Source organism: Bos grunniens, chromosome 1 (assembly GCF_055505025.1).
Source record: "Bos grunniens cultivar Pamir isolate PY7600 chromosome 1, Bosgru_T2T1.0, whole genome shotgun sequence".
NCBI lineage: Eukaryota > Metazoa > Chordata > Mammalia > Artiodactyla > Bovidae > Bos > Bos grunniens.
Genome location: NC_141165.1, coordinates 12,300,424 through 12,320,066, shown reverse-complemented (window position 1 = coordinate 12,320,066; position 19,643 = coordinate 12,300,424). Strand labels below are relative to the sequence as shown.

The 19,643-nt window shown below is 56.6% G+C and overlaps 1 protein-coding gene across 16 annotated transcripts in view; it reads left to right on the top strand.

Annotated features, from left to right (window-relative positions):
• The window catches only part of COL18A1 (collagen type XVIII alpha 1 chain), a 94,642-nt gene that overhangs the window by 35,216 nt on the left and 39,783 nt on the right, over nucleotides 1-19,643 (top strand). For 4 of the 16 annotated variants that reach the window (XR_015133942.1, XR_015133936.1, XR_015133960.1 and 1 more), the window contains exon 1: nucleotides 6,796-8,291. The exons of 4 other annotated variants lie outside the window; for them this stretch is intronic. Coding sequence is in view for 9 of the 12 variants with exons in the window: in XM_086319374.1 (XP_086175500.1) it covers nucleotides 6,821-8,291 (1,471 nt within the window). In the remaining 3 variants the exon portion in view is untranslated. Of the gene's footprint in view, nucleotides 1-6,795; nucleotides 8,292-19,643 lie in introns of those variants that run through there. 8 more of the 16 variants (XM_086319112.1, XM_086319058.1, XM_086319026.1 and 5 more) reach the window with 4 other exon arrangements.

The following is a 19,643-nucleotide window of genomic DNA, read 5'->3' as shown; positions in this document are numbered from 1 at the left end:
AACCTGCTAAGGGGGTTGAAGGGTCGGCAGGGTAACTCCCACATGTGGCCGCAGGGGTGGGATGTGCCTGGAAAGCAGATCTGACCCCCCTCTGCGAGCCAACTGCATTTCCAGAGACAGGCGGTGGAGAGAGTGCTCCATGTGGACACAGGAGGTGAGCTCTGCTCTCCCTGTGAACTTCTCTTGTGGGAAGGTTGCAAACCTGCAGAAAAGTCGGAAGGACTGTGCGGAGTCTGCTCACGTGCGCCCTTCACCATGGTTCCCCTTCTTCCCCAGGCCTGTCCATGTCTGTCGCAGGGCCACACACGCCTCATGTACACGTCCACGTGTGTGTCCACACTCACATCCCTGTGCAGATGCACACGCTCCTCTCATTGCTGTGAGCACCACGTCCCAACCTGTTACCTGGTCTTCCTGAGTGTGTCTCCTGCAGCGGGGACATCACACCTGTCCACCTGCTCTCTGATGAACAGGCCATACTCACAGGGCCCTCCAGGTCCCAGTGAAGTGGCCCTTGTCTCTGCTCGGTGGCCTGGGCACATCGAGGTGCCATGTGGCCCTTGGTGGCCGTGGCTCCTCAGTCTCTCACCCTGGATGGTACCTCCCACCTCGCTTTCCTGACGCAGATGTTTCTGGACAGTCTGGCCACTGTCCTGTGAAACACCCTGTCTGAGTTGTCCAGCTGCTTCCTCATGTTTAGATTCCAGCTTCGGGGTGTGCCCTGGACAGGCGTGCACGTGTCCTCCACTTGGCCTTCCACCAGGAGCCAGGAGCCGGGAGCTGGGAGGGCATTGGTGTTTGGTGGTTGTTGGGTGGTCCCTTCGGGAAGGTGCCTGTTCCCTGAGATGTGTCCATGTCTTGAGAATCTCTGCTCTGTGACCACCTCTCACCTCCCTTGATGACCCCTCCAGCAGGGGGTCTCCACCTGCCATGCTCACCTCTCCAAGAACTGGCTCTGTGGGGGCCGGAGGGGCCCCAGTGTTTCTTGTCACCCTCAGGCCAGTGGTGGGTTTGCGGGAGAGGCCCACTCCTCTGAGTGCAGGGTGATGCTTGGTGTGGATCTAGGGGTTGGAGGGTTCCCAAGGCTCAATGTCACCTACAGAGGAGTCTGGGATTGAGGCTGGGGCTCTCCTTCCCACTAGGTGGCCCCTCGCCCACCCCTGCTTGGCCCGGCCTTGGGGTCACAGCCCTTGGGGGAGGAAGTAGGTTAAATGACGCCTGAGGACAGAAGGGGCAGGACAGCCTGGCAGTTAAAAATTAGAGAGTGTTGCAACGTGCCTGCCACCTTGGTCCTTGGGTCTGTGTGCTCGGCTCTCACTGGCCGTGCGGCCAGGTGGGTCCTCAGGTGACCGACACCCACAGGGAGGGGCGGTACCCACGGGCCTTGACCCGTAGTCCCAGCTGCCTGGCCTCCCCTGACCACTCAATATTCCCGGGAACCTGAGGGTGGACAGTGGCCATGAGGAAAGGCTGGGGCAGGGGCCCCGCCAGTGGTCCACACAGAGCCTGCTGCCACCCCACCCAGTGACAGGGCTTTATCCCTGTGGGTCGACAGGGTCGCTGTGAAACACAGGGCTGGGGCAGGACATCTGGACACTCCAGACACTACAAACTAGTTGGACACAGAGAGGAGGGGTCGTGCTCCATTTTGGAGGGGCTGGAGACAGCGTGTCAACAGCGCACAGGTCTTTACAGGACGCGCTGCTGCCCTGGGGCCTGTGCCCCAGCAGTGGGTGCTGGAACAGTTGTTTCTCAAGCCCTTTCCTCCGAGGCCTGGGGACACCTGCCAGGGCTGGCCAGTCATCAGGCAGGGGCCTGGGGACACCTGCCAGGGCTGGCCAGTCATCAGGCAGGGGCCTGGGGACACCTGCCAGGGCTGGCCAGCTCCCGCAGGCCCACGCATATTGAACAGTCTCTAGTGTCTGGTCCTCAGGGGCAAGAGAGAGAACCCCAAATGACCTGAGAAGGGGGTCCCTGCAGGATGTGCTGGCTTGGGGGCCTTTGGGCAGGTGTGGGCAGCCCCAGGCAGACCACTCGGAGGGCCTCAGGGGAGACCCCGCCTGGGCCCAGGACGTCTGAGGCCCCAGGGGCAGTGCCCCCAAGAGCCAGGCAGACAAGGCCCTCCTCTGAGCTTGTGGCCCCGCTCATCTCTTTGTTCCTCAGATTAGTTCTGATCACATGTGGATGTTTCTGCTTTTTTTAAAAATGAAAATGAAAGATCACATTATTCAGGAATCCGAACCAGTCGCGCCAAGAAGACAGAACAAACCCTGGTGAACCGCAGGGCGAGGCGGAGCAGGGCAGGAGGCGGGGCGGGATGAGAGGCGGGGCAGTGGGCGTGGTGATATAGGAGGCGGGGCGGGGCGATGGGCCAGGCAGGGGCCTGAGGCAGAACCTTTCGGAAGTTCCGGGTGCTGGGTCCTCTTCTAGCGGGTGGCCGGCCCCTCAGCCCCCCTGGTGCTTGGAGGGAGAGTGATCCTGAACCAGAGAGACCTGTCCCATAAGGACGGTGCCCAGGTGCCATCAGAGAGGCCCCAGGCGTGAGGGAGCAACTAGATGGCTTTGGATTTGGGTGTCATTTGGGCATCATTCCGAAGAGAAGCTGCAAGTAGAAGGCTGAGCTCAGCCACTGTCACATGCAAGTCCTAATGCCCGTCCCTGGGTTGTGCAGACCCCAGGGGCGGCTAGCAAACCCCGACCTGGTGGGACTTCCCTGTTGGCCAGGGGCCTCCCTGGCATTGGAAACCCGAGATGGCCGTGTGCATAGGGGAGTGGACACAGTGCACCCGGACCCGAGACATGTGCACACGTGTGGGTCCACAGACGTGCACTGCATATACAGAGATGTACTGGGACACCCATCAGAGACACGCAGACACACACCTATAGACACACAGGCTCCCATGCACTTGGTGAGCCCTTTGGGGCATCAACAGGGTAGAGGTGTTCGCTTGGTTTGTGCATGGGCGGAGGAGCAAGGAGGGCCTTTCAGCCAGGGCTGTGGGGTGTCCTGGTGGGGGTGGGGTGTTCCTGGCATGAGAAGAAAAGGGAATCCACTTGAAGCTTTGCTAGGGGTCACCTGACACCTGCAAGATTCCCAAGATATCCCAGAACCTGTGAGAGAGAAAGCCACCTTGTTATTCCCAACACCACCTTCCTATCTCCACTGGGTCGAGAATTCTCTTCTATAAATTAAAATACCATTGTATTTGATAGTGTCCAAGAAACTTCAGACAGAAACTCCATGTCTTTCAAAGGTCAGAGGTCACCAGAGATAGTTCTGCAGGCGGGGCGGGTGGTGGTGGGGAACCAACCCATGCAGGAAAACTTGACTTAAGTAGTGGCAGCATGGACTCTGAATACAGGAGGACACCAGGTTAATAAAGTACAGAAGCTACCACACCATCGAGGAGGAGGCCTCATCACTGAGGCAGGGCAGGCCTGTCTGGAGCTGCAGGGCAGTAAGCATGGGGCACGAGGCCTTGAGGGGTGCGTGAGAGCTTGCAGAAGGAGACCCAGCAGGAACCGTGCTGTTGTTGGCTTCTGGTCCTGGACCCAGTGAATTCCTAGCTCACCAGGAATTCCAGGATCCCGGTCACTCCTAACCTGGGGGCCCAGAAACATGGGTCCTGACCCAGAGGTATCTGTGTTTCAGCCATTTCCAGGGGTTTCCTCAAAACCCGTTTCCCCTCCTCCATCCCCATGGGCAGCTCAGGGAAGACTATCCGGCCTCCATGTTGAGCACGGACTCCGGAGGAACCAGCGCCCACAGGACCCTCCGCAGGGCCCTGAGGCTCAGACCCTGTGTGTCCCGACGGGCTGGCCCAGGCAGGCCTGTGGCAGCCACAGCCAGCAGGGAGCCTGGTCTACACCGCAGGCTTTCTGAATGCTGCTGTGCCCATGGGCATGTGTGTGTGGGGGTGTGTGCATGTGCGTGTGAGTCTGTGCACATGAACGTGTGTACAGGTGTGTGATGGGGGGGAGGGGTGTCTCAGCCCAGCACCTCGGCAGGTTGCTTCCCGATGGGAGCCGAGGCCTGGGGCAGGGCCATGCTGGTGTTCTCAGAGGAGGTGGACGTGTGATGTTCTCAGAGTGCTGGGAGGTGACCTTGGCATCCAGAAGGTGGGCAGGAAGAGTGGGGTCGGGGGGGAAGGTGGAGGTGTCTCCTGGGGATGGTGTGGGTGCTCAGTGCAGGGGGGCCACAGCAGCACGGTTCCGTGCTCCTGGCTCTCCCAAGCAGGGTGAGGTGAACGAGTGCGTGTGGGGCCGGGGCTGCTGCGGGGCCCCAGGGAGTAGCTGAGGCCGGGCCAGGGCGAACAGGGCAGCCCCACGCTGACGGCGCGGAGGCTCTCCCTCAACTGGGCCCAGGGTCTCCCTCCAGGACATGCCCGGAGAAGGGGAAGGGCTTCTGGAATTTCTGTCCTGAGATTTTCCGGAGACTTTCAGGCATAAAATCCCATTAGTGGCAGTAAACAGCAAGAACGTTCTCTGGGCGTTTCTGAGAATTCTGGGATGGGTAGGGGGCCCAGATGTCGGCTCACATAGTGCTCCCCCGCCCTTTTCCAGAGAAGACCGGTGTTCTGCCGTCCTGAACCATGCTTTTGACCCCAGGCTGCCCAGCCCCCTGGACAGCATTTATCGACAGCATCCTTGTCCTGAACTGGGCCCAGCCACAGCCTGGAGTGGACAGGGATCTCGGGGAACTTGGGTAGAGGGGCAGCTGGTGTGCCAGGCATGCAGGGCACACATGGGGTCTAGCGTGGAGCGTGGTGTGTGTGTGGGGAGGCGTGAGATTGCGTGTGATGATGTGAGCCTGCAGGAGGGAGCACCTGTGTTTGCTGAAGTGAGTGTTGGGCATGTGCAGGCATGTGTGTAGACCGCCTGGATTCACCTGGGCTCCTGTCTCCCAGGCTCTGGCCCCTGGTCAGCTGGCCGAGGATTCCTTACCGTGAGCGCTGCTGGCCATGCTGTGTGCAGGCCCATGGTAAAGGCAGGAGCTGGGCCCTGGCCTGCTGACTGTGGACATTGCTTTATAGACCGCCCATCAGGTGGTCAGGATGGGACAGAGCTTGGAGCTGGTCCTGCCCTGGGGCCCTCTTATTGGGGGAAAACCCCCCCACCCGTCCTCCTGCTGCTGCCTGAGGCCCCTCCTGGGGGGGATTGAAGGGGCATCACCGAGGGCAGGTGCTGGGCGGGGAGGGGGCAGCATCCTCCGAGTCAGACACCCACACCAACCATGAGTCCCAGGCACGGCTGCTCTGGCACCAGGGCCTTCTCCCCATACCCCAAAGTGGGCTCTGGGAGGACGTAAGTTCTTGGGGCCACATTCCTTAGTGTCCTGGATGAGGAATTGTATCATCTGAGGGCTTTCCTGGTGGATCAGTGGTAAAGAATCTGCCTGGGTTGGGAAGATCCCCTGGAGAAGGAAATGGCAACTCACTCCAGTATTCTTGCCTGGAGAATCCTGTGGATAGAGGAGCCTGGCGGGCTCCATAGAGTCACAACGAGTTGGACACAACTGAGCAGGCAGGTTTGAGGTTTCATGAAGGAAGGAGTCGGGACTGGGTGGGAGGAGTCCAGCTGCAGGCCGGTGTCTCCAGTGTGGGACGCCCCTGGAAGGGGCACTGAGCGATGTCTAGAGGAGGCTGGTGCCCAGGGCCTGCAGGCAGGGCATGCTCGCCCAGCCCTCCTCCCTGCTCTGAGGCTGAGCTCTGAGCAGCGGGAGCAGTGGGGAGGATCTCCGTTTGTCTGGAGACTTTGGTCTCATCAAGTCCGTAATCTCCCTTTGCTTTCATGTAGATTCCCAGCTGCCCCAGCTGCAGTGCTCTTCCTTTGGGGCAATTCTCAAGAGCTGATCAGAAACTCCCAGGTCTGAGGGAAATACTCATGAGAACTCCAACACCGGCAGGGTTGCCAGAGACCTTGGTTCCAGCCCATGGAGACACAGGGCTGGTGTGACTGAGCAGGTTTTAAGAGTGAAAGGGAAGAAGAGGCTGTGATCTCTGGCAGGATGGAGTGAGGGAAGCCAAGTGTCCATGGGGGGACAGAGCCAGATGGGTTAGGGAGCAGGTGACTCTGAGCAGGCCCCAGGGGCTGGATGCTGACCATTTCAGCAGCTGCAGCAGGAGGAAGGACTCAGAGCGAGCCCAGTGGTTTCCAAGCTCCAGCTTTGCTCCAGAGCTGTGGCCCAAGGCCAGGCTTCCAGGCTTTTCCCAGTCAAAGTGGCTCCAAGTGCAGAGGGTGGTGGGCACGGGGGACTGGGGGCTGCGCCCCTGCCTCCTGAGATTCCTAGCCCTACCTAGGGCAGATGCCCTTGAGGGCCTATGCCCTGTGCTTTCTCAGCTCTGGGCTCTGCAGAATGTAGGCTGAGGAGGAGGTCTTTCCTGAGCCTCAGAGCATGCAGGAGCCCCCTCTACCCTCAGGGGACTAAGGTGCTGGCCTGGAGCCCGCCCAGTTCCCACATACCCGAGCAGAGACTCGAATGGCAGTCTGCAAGGGCCCAGGGCTCCTCCGGGTTCCAGCGGAGGGAGCTGGGAACTCCTCTGGCCGCTCTGCCAGTGCCCTTTGGCCTCTGGCGGGGGAGGCCTTCCACTGCTTCTAGGAAGTGTGAGGCGTTCTTGGGGGCTGCCTGTTGCCTTGTGTGGAGATTGGCCTGTTTTCCCTCTTGAAGTAGAAAGGTGGAAGGAGGAGCCGCCCAGATGGATGAATGGGGAGCTGGCTGCTGGCCCGGGATGGAGGGCGGGGAGCGGGAGGCGGGAGCGGGCTGGCCCCACCTCCTGACAGCAGAGGCGGCCTGCTGCTCTGCGGAGCACACAGCCCCATGGCTCCCGACCCCAGCAGCAGCCGCGGCCACCACGGCCTCCTGCTGCTTGCCTGCTGCCTCTCGACCGCCCAGGCTGACCTGTTCTCCTGGCTATGGCCTGGGAACAGTGCCTGGCCCATAGCTGCGCCAGCCTCCAAGCCCCCGGACAGCTCACCTGTGTGGCCCACGGAGGATACCACCACGCACATGGCCCCCCGGGATGCTCCCACCGACTGGTGGAAAGTCTCTGCCAGCCCCACAGCCCCTCTGGGGAGGCCGGAGGTGGGGCAGGGCCAGACCCCCACTGGCCCCACGGCCTCCACCGTGAGCCTGGACCCAAAGGAGGAAAACATCGCCGGCGTCGGAGCCAAGATCCTGAACGTGGCTCAGGGCATCCGGAGCTTCGTCCAGCTGTGGGACAACGCTAAGGACACCACCCCTGCCGAGAGCTCTGCCAGGGCAGGGACGCTGGCCCCCGCGACCCCCACAGACCCCCTTTCTACCACCCCGGGCGAGGGCTCCACCAGGGCAGAGACGCCGCCCCCCACGGACACCATGGACGCCCTCTCCACCCCTGGACCCTCCATCACCCCCCAGGACAGTGGGACCACCCTCCAGCTGAGCACCACGGCCCTGAGCTCTCCGGACACCCAGAGGACTGAGGCCGGCACCCTGCCAGTGCCCACCCAGCCGCCACCCTCCCCCGGCAGACCCTGGTTCAGGGAGTCCTTGGTATCGCCGACCCCAGGTAGATCTTCTCTTTCCTCCGTGCCGGCCCGGGCGCCTCCCCGGGGAAGCCAGCTGCCTCTCGGGCGGCCCCTGCAGCTGGACGGTGAAGGACTCTTGCTTGCAGCAGCCCGTCCCGGCCAGCAGCATGCTGACGACCGCAGGCCCATGCCGCCTCTGCCTCCCCTGGTGACGGGTTCCCTGGGCAAGCACACTGCCCTCTGGGCTCTCTCCTCTGACCCCCCTGCCAAACTGTCTCATGTCGCAGTCTCAGCTCTAACTGTGGACAGTGGTGCTTGGGCTCCCCACGTGGCTAATTCTGCGGGGCCTGGTCTTGCTAACAAGTCCACACTGCTCGGGGCTGCTGAGCTGGCTGCCACCGAGCAGCCTGTCCCCACCACCGCTGGCCGCTGCCTGCCCCTGCTGCCCTCCCTGGCTCTCTGCGGCCACCTGGGCATCAGACGCTCCTGGTGGCCCAACCACCTCCACCACACAAGTCGGGAGGAGGTGCAGGCCGCGGTCCCAGCCTGGGGGGCACTGCTCCGGACCCACTGCCACCACTTCCTGGCCTGGTTCTTCTGCCTGCTGCTGGCACCCCCCTGCGGGCCCGGCCTGCCGCCCGGCCTGCCACCCTGTCGCCAGTTCTGCGAGGCCCTGGAGGACGCATGCTGGAGCCGCCTGGACGGGCGCGGGCTGCCACTCCCCTGTGCCTCGCTCCCGGCCCGCGAGGACGGGCACTGCGTGTTCATAGGGCCACCAGCAGGTAACGGCTCGCCTGCCACCTGCTTTCCCATCGGTCCAGCCAGGAGAGCTCGGCCAGGGCTGCGTGAGCCTGGCTCGGGGGCCCCGCTGGCCCTGATGTCATGCCCTCGGGAGGCCGGACGGGGCCTCCTTTCCAGGAGGAGGCGGAGGTCTGGGGAGGCCTAGAGACAGGTTGAGACCAGAGGTCTGTATGTGACAGCAGGTCTCCTCTGGCCCCAGGATCACATGTCATGTGCGTGTCAGAGGGGAAACGGAGGCATAGACAGAGATAGACCACTGAATTCTGCTCCCAGTCACTGGGCCGCAGCGTCTCAGGTCCTTTCTGTGTCCCAGCCTGCATGATCGAGGGGCCCGCAGGGGTGGGGGGCTTGCTGCTCTGAAAATCCGGAAGTCTTGACCACCTAGCGGTCAGTGAGTCTGAGGAGCTCACAGGGGCCCCGCCAGCCGGCCTGTGAGCTCCAGAGCCTCTCCATTCCTGGGCAGTGGGAGGGTCACTCCCTCCTGGGGGCCATGTCCCCCCCGGGACTGCACCCCCAGCACCATGTGGCCAGTAGGGGGTGGACGGGCCACCACAGCTGCTAGGCCCCCCAGCTCCCTCTGCGTCCATGGTGGGGCTGGGCCCTCGAGCAGAGCCCACTGCTCATTTGCACTGCTGGCCTGACCTGTCCTTGCCCCGCTGTGTGTGTCCTGCCCCCCCAACCCTGTGGTGTTGTGGGGAACAGCCTCGACCTGCTCACTGGTCTGCAGAGTCATTGGGCTTTGGAGCTGGCCCAGTGCGAGGAGGGATGGCTGCCCTGGACCCTGAGAGGGAGTGTCACCTGCTGGGCTCCTGGGGAATGGGTGTGGGTGATTCGCTGGCCAGCTCTGGGATGCAGCGAGGAGGAGCCCACGCCAGGGCAGAGCAGGAACAAGTGCCCACGACAGGCAGAGTCCACCCCAAGGAAGGAGAAAACCAAGGGAGAGGAAGAAGTGGCCGTGGCTTCTGTATACAGATGGATGGGACACTGGTCGAGGGGTGATGGTGGCTGAACCCTGGGTGTGAGCAGGGTGGCCAGAAGGGCATCCTAGGAGCAGCCTGGGCAGGCTGTGCTCCAGGAGGGCATCTGAGGTGTGTGCAGAGCCCAGGGCCTGCGGCGGCCCCTGTGAGCAGGGCCGAGGGCAGAGCAGGGCTGTGCCCAGGTATGTCAGCACAGAGGGCGTTGACCTCACCCTGCGGGGGTGTCGTCCACAGTGAGCCACATGTCCCCCTCCCCCACAGTCATCATCCTCATGCTGGGCTGGCCTGGGCCCTCTCTGCCCTGTCCCTGCCAAGCCCAGGGGGCTGGGGCAGCCCTGCAGGGAGCTGTCCTTCCAGGAGGACCCCAGTCCCACCCAAAAGCCCACCTCCTCTTCCTGTCCCATAGTATGGGGGGTGAGGGTGGGGCCCGGCGTGCTCTCCAGGGCCCTGAACACACACACATCCTTCTTCTGGGCCTTGGGCAGGACCCAGGTCCCCTTTGGGTCAGGGATCAGCTGTAGCGGGCCTAGGACTGGGGGTGGGTTGGGGGTGGGCCTCATGTGGGCAAGGCCCTGGCCAGGCTTCGTGGGGTGTGGAATTTCCTTGACCGTAGCTTGCCTGAGGAGTGGCCTGAAGGGACTTCCCACTGGACATGTGCTTACATTGGCAGGGCCCCTGCGTGTGAGGGAGGCTGTGTTCTGAGCGGAAGCCTGGGAGATGCTCTGTTGCACTCGGATGTCCGTCACCCCAGGGACCCACGGGCCCAGGGCTGGAGCATTCTCCCCTCCTCTGGCCTCTCGGTGGCAACCACCCACCCACTCCAGTCCCCTGCACTGGGCTGGACGGTCCCTCTGCCCCTGTGCGCTGGGGAAGGGGCCCTGGGATGAGACTGTCTCTGACTGAGTCCCTCAGGCTGCTGGCGTGTTGGGGCCGCAGGGTGGGCTGGGGTGTGCACAGGGTATCTCTGGGGGGTGGCCAAGCCAAGGTGCTAGGTGCTGCCTGCCCAGGCCCCGGCAGACTCCCTGCAGGGCTCCAGCCCTGCCTCCATGGCACCAGCACCCCTGTCTGTCCTTCCCCCACCTCCCAGCAGAGATGGGCCCCCTGTGCCGGGCCCCTGGGCCATATGGCCGGTAGGGGAGGGGAGTGGCTGCTGCCGTCAAGGCCCCATCAGCTCCGTCTGTGTCCACGGTCAGGCTGGGCCCTGAGCTGTGCCCTCTCCCCTCCGAGTAGCCTGGCCCATCGGAGTCAGGCTGGGAGTGTCCCGGTCCCCTCCCCTCTCTGTGAAGGCAGCACACCATTATTATTTATTATAATACTAATATTACTATTTATTCTGAGGAGACCCTCAGAATAAGGTGAGTGAGGCCCCACATAGGGAGAGCGGGATACGTCCATCTCAGCTCCTTCTGGGTCCCTGCCAGGTGGGCCAGCGAGGGGGCTGTCCCCCTGTGAGTGAGTGAGGACCAAGCTGGGGTCAGAGGGATGGGGCGGGGGCCCCGCCTGGAAGAGGCAGGTTTTGCAGATGAGCGGGCTCAGCCTGAAGGAAGGAGCGTGCAGAGTGGCCAGAGTTCAGAGCGGCTTTTTCTCCTGCAAACCACACACGCTGGCCCCAGGCCGCCCACACCTGCCTCTCAGCCTCTGGGGCCACCGTGCTTGTCTCATCCTGGGCTGCTTCTCCTCTGCGTTAGATTTTCATCTCAGGCTGGTCGTGAGCACACTCATCAAGGTCCAGGCCTCACAGGAGAGGGCTGGACTCAGCGCCCTGCGGATGGAATGTCTGTGGATTTGCACAGATATGGTGTGTGTGTCCTAGGCCCGCGGGGACAGATGACCACAGACTCGGGGGCTCCAGTGAACATAGATGTGTAACCTTTGGAGTCAGGAATCTGAAATCAATCTCTTGGGGCCAAAAACAAGGTGTGGGGGCTGCGTTCCTCCCGGGGCTCAGGGAAGGCTCGGTCTCTGCCTCTTCAGCTTCTGGAGGCGCCTGCATTCCTTGGCTCACCGCCCTCCCTCCATCGTCAAGCCTGTGGAGTCGGCCAGCCCTTCTCAGGCTGCTCTGGCTCCCTCCTGGCTGGGAGAGCTCTCTGCTCAGGGCGTAGTGGGGTTGGGTGGGGCCCTCATCCTGAGGGCTGGAACAGCTGTCACACCTGCAGAGCCTCGGGCTCCAGATGCTGCAGGACCGACATCCTGGAGCCGGTTACTTGGCTCCATTAGCGCGTTTGTGCACGTGTGTGTGTGCCCACGCGTACATGAGACTCTTACTTTGTGGACGTGGGACCACGTTCTGTGTCTGAAATTCCCTGTTCCTGCACAGTCTGGGACGTCCTCCCCGTGTCACTGGAGGGCAGGATGGAGAGCCCCTCATCCTCCCCATTTCTTCGTTTCTCACATGTTCACGTCTGTGTTAATGACTCGCATGCGGCCTGAGAGCCCCCGTATGGCCTGGCTTTGGGTGCTGGGTGACACCCCATGTGGAATGCAGAGCCTTCTTCAAGGGCTGCTTGGATGCCGTCGGCATTTTCTCTGCCAGATCACTAGAAATGTTCCCCAAGGCCAGTAGGCTCCCCTATGGCACGGGGACCCGGCACAGGGCTCCCTCCTGACCACCTCCCTGAGCCCCAGGGCCATGGGCTGCATGTCACCACAGCCACGGAATGTGCACCACCAAGGCCGTGGCGCAGGTGCAGATTCGAGTGTGATGAACGTGTCGGCGGGGATGCGGGTCTCCATCCTCTCAGGAGGATTCCCAGCCCGGTGTGTCCCTGAGATGTTCGTCCTCCATGTGTTTTCTCTGTGCTGCTGGGTGAGGACCCCTACCCCCACAGCCTTCTTGACTCGGTGATCACTGCCGTGTGTGGGGAAGGGACAGGATGGCCTTTCTTTAGACACGTGATCAGGTTGTCTTACCTCGGTGGTTGCATCCCATCTCATGGGGCAGTGGGCGGGGAGAGAGCCCCCAGGAGCTGCACTGTGAATGAGGACTCTCTCCCCTTTCTGCTGTGTGCGCAGGTCGGGATGGGGCTTATCACATCTCGGTGGGCTGTCAAAATAACCGTCCCCTTTGTCCCACTTAGTGGCTTTCATCTAGAATTCTGTTTTATCTGATGTGGTGTTGCAATATTTGCTTACTTTTCTTGTTATCCTCTGCCTGATGTTTTGACCATGTTTTTCAGAGCAGCTTTAGGTTCACAGCAAACTTGAGAGGGGAGCACCCAGAGTTCCCGTGCACCGTCTGCCGCCCCCGCTGTCAGCACCCTCATTTGAGCCTGCATTGAGCTGTCATAATCACCAGAGTCCAAACGCTGCGTGCTGGACAACATCTTCATCGCCCTACAAATCCTCTCTGCTCCACCCGTTCACCCCCAGCCCCACCAGTTCCTGGAAACCGTCCGTCTTTTCACTGTCTTCATAGTTGTGCCTTTTCCAGAGAGTCATATAGTCGGAATCATACAGTCTGCAGCCTTTTCAGATTGGCTTCTTAGTCATTATGCATTCAAGATTCCTCCGTGTCTTTCTTGACTTAATAGCTTGTTTTTAGCTGAATGATGTTCCACTGTAGGATGGACTGCAGTTTATTTATTCATTCATCCACTGAAGGGCTTCTTGGTTCCTTCCAGGTTTTGTCAGTTATGAGTTGTTCTTGTTGTTTAGTCACTAAGTCGTGTCCGACTCCTTGTGACCCCATGGACTGTAGCCCGCCAGGCTCCTCTGTTCATGGGATTCTCCAGGCAAAAATACTGGAGTGGGTTGCCATTTCCTCCTCCAGGGGATCTTCCCCACCCAGGGATAGAACCCGCCTCTCTTGTGTCTCCTGCATGGCAGGTGGGTTCTTTACCCGATGAGCCATCCAGGAAGCCCCCAGTTATCAGTAAAGTTTCTAGAAACATCCATGTGCTGGTTTTAGTGTAGATACAGGTTTCAGCTCCTTTGGGTAAATACCCAGAAGCATGATTGCTGTTTCCTGTATGTTTAGTTTCTTAAGAAACTACCAAACTGTCTTCCCAAGTGGCTGCACCATTCTGCACGCACTGCACCTCCCCCAGCAGTAATGAGAATTTCTTTCGCTCCACATCCTCGCCAGCGCTTGGTGGTGTCGCTATTCCAGATGTTGGCCATTCTGGCAGGTGTGTAGTGAGAGCTCATTGTTGTTTTATTTTGTTTTTATTTTACTTTTTGGCTGTGCCATGTGACCTGTGGGATATTAGTTCCCTGACCAGGGACTGAACCCGTATACCCAGCAGTGAAAGTGAGGATTCCCAACCCCGGACCTACCAGGGAATCCCCTTGTTTCAGTTTGCATTTTCCTGATGACAGCTGATGGGGAGCATCTGTTCAATCTGCCATCCCTGCCTCTTCTTTGGTGAGGTGTCTGTTTTGATCTTTTGTGCATTTTTCAGTCAAGCTGTTCATGTTCTCGTTGTTGAGATTTAAGTGTTCTTTGCATATTTTGGATAAGAGTCCTTCGTGTGATGCCTGTTTTGCAGTTTTTTTTCCTCCCAGTCTGGCTTGTCTGCTCATTCTCCTAACGGTGTCTTTTGGAGAACAGATGTTTTTCATTTTAAGCAAGTCCAGCTTGTCAGTTCTTTCATGAATTGTGTTTGTGTTGTATCTAAAAAGTCATTGCCAAAACCACGATCGTTAAGCATTTCTCTCCTATTATCTTCTGGGAGTTTTATAGTTTTGCACTTTACATTTAGATCTGTGATCCATTGTGAATTAATTTTTGTGAAGCGTGTAAGGTCTGTGTCTAGATTCTTTTTTTTTCTTCATGTGATATCCAGATGTTACAGCACCATTTGTTAAAAAGACTATCTTTTCCCCATTATACTATGTTTGATTTTTTAATTCAAGCTTGGCTATATTTATATGCATCTCTTTCTGGGCTCTCTATTCTGTTCCATTGATCTACTTGTCTCTTCTTTTGTCAAGACCACACTGTCTTGATTCCCATAGCTGTATCAGTTCAGTTCAGTTGCTCAGTCGTGTCCGACTCTTTGCGACCCCATGAACCACAGCACACCAGGCCTCCCTGTCCATCACCAACCCCTGGAGTCTACTCAAACCCATGTCCACTGAGCCGGTGATGCCATCCAACCATCTCATCCTCTGTTGTCCCCTTCTCCTCCTGCCCCTAATCCCTCCCAGCATCAGGGTCTTTTCCAATGAGTCAACTCTTCACATGAGGTGGCCAAAGTATTGGAGTTTCAGCTTCAGCATTCCTCCTTCCAATGAACACCCAGGACTGATCTCCTTTAGGATGGACTGGTTGGATCTCCTTGCAGTCCAAGGGACTCTCAAGAGTCTTTTCCAACCCCACAGTTCAAAAGCATCAGTTCTTTGGTGCTTAGCTTTCTTCACAGTCCCAACTCTCACATCCATACATGACCACTGGAAAAACCATAGCCTTGACTAGACAGACCTTTGTTGGCAAAGTAATGTCTCTGCTTTTTATTATGCTGTCTAGGTTGGTCATAACTTTCCTTCCAAGGAGTCAGTGTCTTTTAATTTCATGGCTGCAGTCACCACCTGCAGGGATTTTGGAACCCCACAAAATAAAGTCAGCCACTGTTTCCACTGTTTCCCCATCTATTTGCCATGAAGTGATGGGACCGGATGCCATGATCTTCGTTTTCTGAATGTTGAGCTTTAAGCCAACTTTTTCACTCTCCTCTTTCACTTTCATCAAGAGGCTCTTTAGTTCTTCTTCACTTTCTGCCATAAGGGTGGCGTCATCTGCATATCTGAGGTTATTGATATTTCTCCCGGCAATCTTGATTCCTGCTTGTGCTCCTTCCAGCCCAGCGTTTCTCATGATGTACTCTGCACAGAAGTTAAATAAGCAGGGTGACAATATACAGCCTTGACGTACTCCTTTTCCTATTTGGAACCAGTCTGTTGTTCCATGTCCAGTTCTAACTGTTGCTTCCTGGCCTGCATACAGGTTTCTCAAGAGGCAGGTCAGGTGGTCTGGTATTCCCATCTCTTTCAAAATTGTCCACAGTTTATTGTGATCCACACAGTCTAAGGCTTTGGCATACTCAGTAAAGCAGAAATAGATGTTTTCTGGAATTCTCTTGCTTTTTCCATGATCCAGAGGATGTTGGCAATTTGATCTCTGGTTCCTCTGCCTTTTCTGAAACCAGCTTGAACATCTGGAAGTTTACGGGTCACATATTACTGAAGCCTGGCTTGGAGAATTTTGAGCATTACTTTACTAGCGTGTGAGATGAGTGCAACTGTGCAGTAGTTTGAGCATTCTTTGGCATTGCCTTTCTTTGGGATTGGAATGAAAACTGACCATTTCCAGTTCTGTGGCTACTGTTGAGTTTTCCAAATTTGCTGACATAGTGAGTGCAGCACTTTCACAGCATCATCTTTTAGGATTTGAAATAGCTCAACTGGAATTCCATCACCTCCACTAGCTTCGTTCATAGTGATGCTTCCTAAGGCCACTTGACTTCACATTCTAGGATGTCTGGCTCTAGGTGAGTGTGAGTGATCACACCATCGTGATTATCTGGGTTGTGAAGATCATTTTTGTACAGTTCTGTGTCCTCTTGCCACCTCTTCTTAATATCTTCTTCTGCTGTTAAGTCCATACCATTTCTGTCCTTTATTGAGCCCATCTTTGTATGAAATGTTCCCTTGATATCTCTAATTTTCTTGACGAGATCTCTAGTCTTTCCCATTCTATTTTTTCCCTCTATTTCTTTGCACTGATCGCTGAGGAAAGCTTTCTTATCTCTCCTTGCTATTTTTCGGAACTCTGCATTCAAATGGGTATATCTTTCCTTTTCTCCTTTGCTTTTTACTTCTCTTCTTTTCACAGCTATTTGTAAGGCCTCCTCAGACAGCCATTTTGCTTTTTTGCATTTCTTTTTCTTGGGGATGGTCTTGATCCCTGTCTCCTGTACAATGTCACGAACGTCCATCCATAGTTCATAAGGCAGTCTGTATATCAGATCTGGAGTCCCTTAAATCTATTTCTCACTTCCACTGTACAGTCATAAGGGATTTGATTTAGGCCATACCTGAATGGTCTAGTGGTTTTCCCCACTTTCTTCAATTTCAGTCGGAATTCGGCAATAAGGAGTTCATGATTTGAGCCACAGTCAGCTCCCAGTCTTGTTTTTGCTATAGCTGTGTAGTAAGTCTCAAATCAGATACTGTCACTTCTCCAACTTTGTTCTCCTTCAAGTATTGAGTTGGTCTTTTCCTCTCTGTATAAACTCAAAGTTGATTTGTTGAAAGCCCCAAAATAACTTGCTCTGATTCTTATTGGGATTGTATTGAATCTATAGGTCAAGTTGGGAAGAACTGATATCTTGACAATATTGAATCTTCCTATCCATGAACATGGAATATTCTGCATTTATTTACTTCTTCTCTGATTTCTTTTGTCAGAGTTTGTAGTTTTCCTCATGTAGATCTTGTGCATATATTTGTCATACTTATGTGTAGTATAAATATAAATATTTCATCTTGGAGATGCTAATGTAAATGGTATCATGTCTTAATATCAAATTCTACTTGTTCATTGACAATATATGGAAAATGATTGACTTTTGTACGTTAATCTTATATCATACAAACTTGCTATAATCAGTAGCTCCAGGAGTATTTTTTGAATAATTATTTTGGATTTTCTACAGTTTGGTTTTCATGTCAATCTGCAGATTGACAGCTTTATTTCTTCCTCCCCAATCTATGTGCTTTTATTGCCTTTTCTTGTCTTATGGCATTATCTGTGATGTTGAAAAAGAGTGGTGAGGGGGCATCCTTACCTTGTACCTGATTTTGGTGAAAAAGCTTAAAATTTCTCACCAGTAAGTATGATGTTAGCTGTAGCTTTTTAAAAAATGTTTATCAAGTTGAGGAAGTTCACCTTTATTCCTAGTCTACTGAAGGTTTTTATCATAATAGGTGTAGGATTTTATGAAATACTTTTTCTGCATCTATGATACGACCATGTGATATCCTCTTCTTTAGCTTACTGATGTGATGGTTTCCATTAATTGATTTCAAATGTTGTTCAGTCACCAAATCGTGTCTGACTCTTTGGGATCCCATGGACTGCAGGCTTCCCTGTCTTTTATCATCTCCTGGAGCTTGCTCAAACTCATGTCCATTGAGTCGGTGATGCCATCCAACCACCTCATCCTCTGTCACCCCTTCTCCTTTTGCCCTCAATCTTTCCCAGCATCAGGGTCTTCTCCAATGGGTCAGCTCTTCACATCAGGTAGCCAATGTATCAGAGCTTCAGCTTCAGCACCAGTCCTTCCAATGAATATTCAGCGTTGATTTCCTTTAGGATTGACTGGTTTGATCTCCTTGCTGTCCAAGGGACTCTCAGGAGTGTTCTCCAGCACAATTTGAAAGCATTGTTTATTTGCTGCTCAGTCTTCTTTATGATCCAGCTCTCACATCCAAACATGAATACTGGAAAAACCATAGCTTTGACTAACCAGACCTTTGTTGGCAAAGTGATATCTCTGCTTTTTAGTATGCTGTCTAGGTTTGTCATAGCTATGTTGAGCCAACCTTATGTACCTGGGCTAAACCCCACTGGGCCTTGGCTGGTCTGTTTGCTGGAAGGGAAACTGTCTTCAACTAGGCAAGTCCCCTGATTCCTTGATCTGAGGTGGGTGTGGCTGTCCAGAGGGCCTCAGCTTGCCTAGGTGCCACCCACTGTGTTCCCAGGAGGGTGCTACTTGGAACTCCCAGTGCCCAGCTCAGGCGCTCGCTAGCTGAAGAGATGCTGGTTTCCACCCCGAGACAGCTGGGCCAGTGTCTCGGGCCAGCGCCTCGGGCCAGCGCCTCCAGCCCAGCAGCTGCCAGATCTGCATGGAGGTGTGGCTACAACCACCCCCCCACCCCCACCCCTGCTTAAGATGCCTGTAACTGGAGACTGAAGCAGTGATCTCAGGGCCGTGGCATTCTGAAGATTACTCCCAATGGGAACCATGGAGAATTGCAGAGAGAGGAAATGGGAGAACTTTGGGAAGGAGCTGCTCATGCATCTCTGGAGTCACTGGGGCTGTCTTCCAGCCAGGGGCCCAGGGCTGCTGTGTCTCAGCATCCTTAATCTGGAAAAGTTCTAGCTGCCCAGGAGGAAGCGTACGGCTGGGGTACATCCATGCTTAACTTCTGGGACGGCTGAGATGGGGCACCAGGGCTACTGGAACTCAGGCTGCTGAAGGCCCTTGTTCCTTAATCTTAGGGCATCTCCCTGAGTGGACACTGGGGTCCTGGGCACGTCTGATGCAAAGGGACCGTACAGCCACACCATCTGGGTGGACAGTGGTGTCCATCTGTGAGCAGAAAGTGACAGCTGGCCTCCGAGAGCCCAGGGTCTTTGTGAAGGCCCCCTGCCCTGGTGAGGGTCCATCCGCTGCGGGCAGGTGCTGAGGCAGGCCATTGTTCCGCGGGGCTGCTGTCTGCTCTGGTGGTTGCCGCTTTTCATCTGCATAATGATCTCACCTGCAAAGGGTAGAGTGAGGCTGAAGGGGAGCCCACAATGCGGGAAGTCAGGGCTGCTCAGAGGCAAGATGCCACTGTCCTGGTGGGGCTAGTCTGGCAGCTACCCCAAACCCTCATCCTCGTGTGGGCTCTGCTGGTCTCTTCTCTTCTCATAGTTTGTCCTCTGGGGACTCTTTGAGAGACCCGGCTTGTCTTCGGAAGTTGGGGTCCAGCGTTTGTTCCCTCTGCTCCAGGGAGTCCGGGTCAGCGTGACCCTGCACTCTGGGGCCGGACTCCAGGCCCTACCACTCACAGACACACTGACAGGGCCACAGTGTCACCTGCACACACAGCCGTGTGCATACTCGGCTTAGTTCGGACACCCACACGCCAGCAGCTGCCTCCCAGAAGAGCTTCTCTGTGTACCGCATTTGGGGGGCAGAGCCCACCCAGGTTGTGGGGCGAGGGCCTTGAGAGGAAAGGCCTGGAGGCTCCTTGCCCCTCTGCCTGGCAATGTCCAGGGAAGTCCCTGGTGAGCGGGCCTCTCCCAGAGCTGGCGTTTACCTTCCTGTGTTGGGCAGCAGCCACAGCCCCTGGACAGAGAGGGAGGCCCTGCTTTCCCCCGGCCTTGGTGCCCCTGGTCCCAGAGGTCGCCAGTCCAGGCTGCGGATGGCACCTGCCCACCTGGGAAGCAGCCCCGTTCAGGCAGGTCCAGGCACCAGGGCTGTGTCCCAGCCTGGGCCCATGCCACCGAGGGGGCTCCGTACAGTCGAGTATCTCTGGAGAACGTGTGCCCGTGACGCTGACCCCCCGAGGACGGGGAGGGATGTGAGCGCATGGAGAGTCTGAGAGGAAGGATGAGACTGTGTGGGGCAGGGAGCCTGGGCAGTGCGG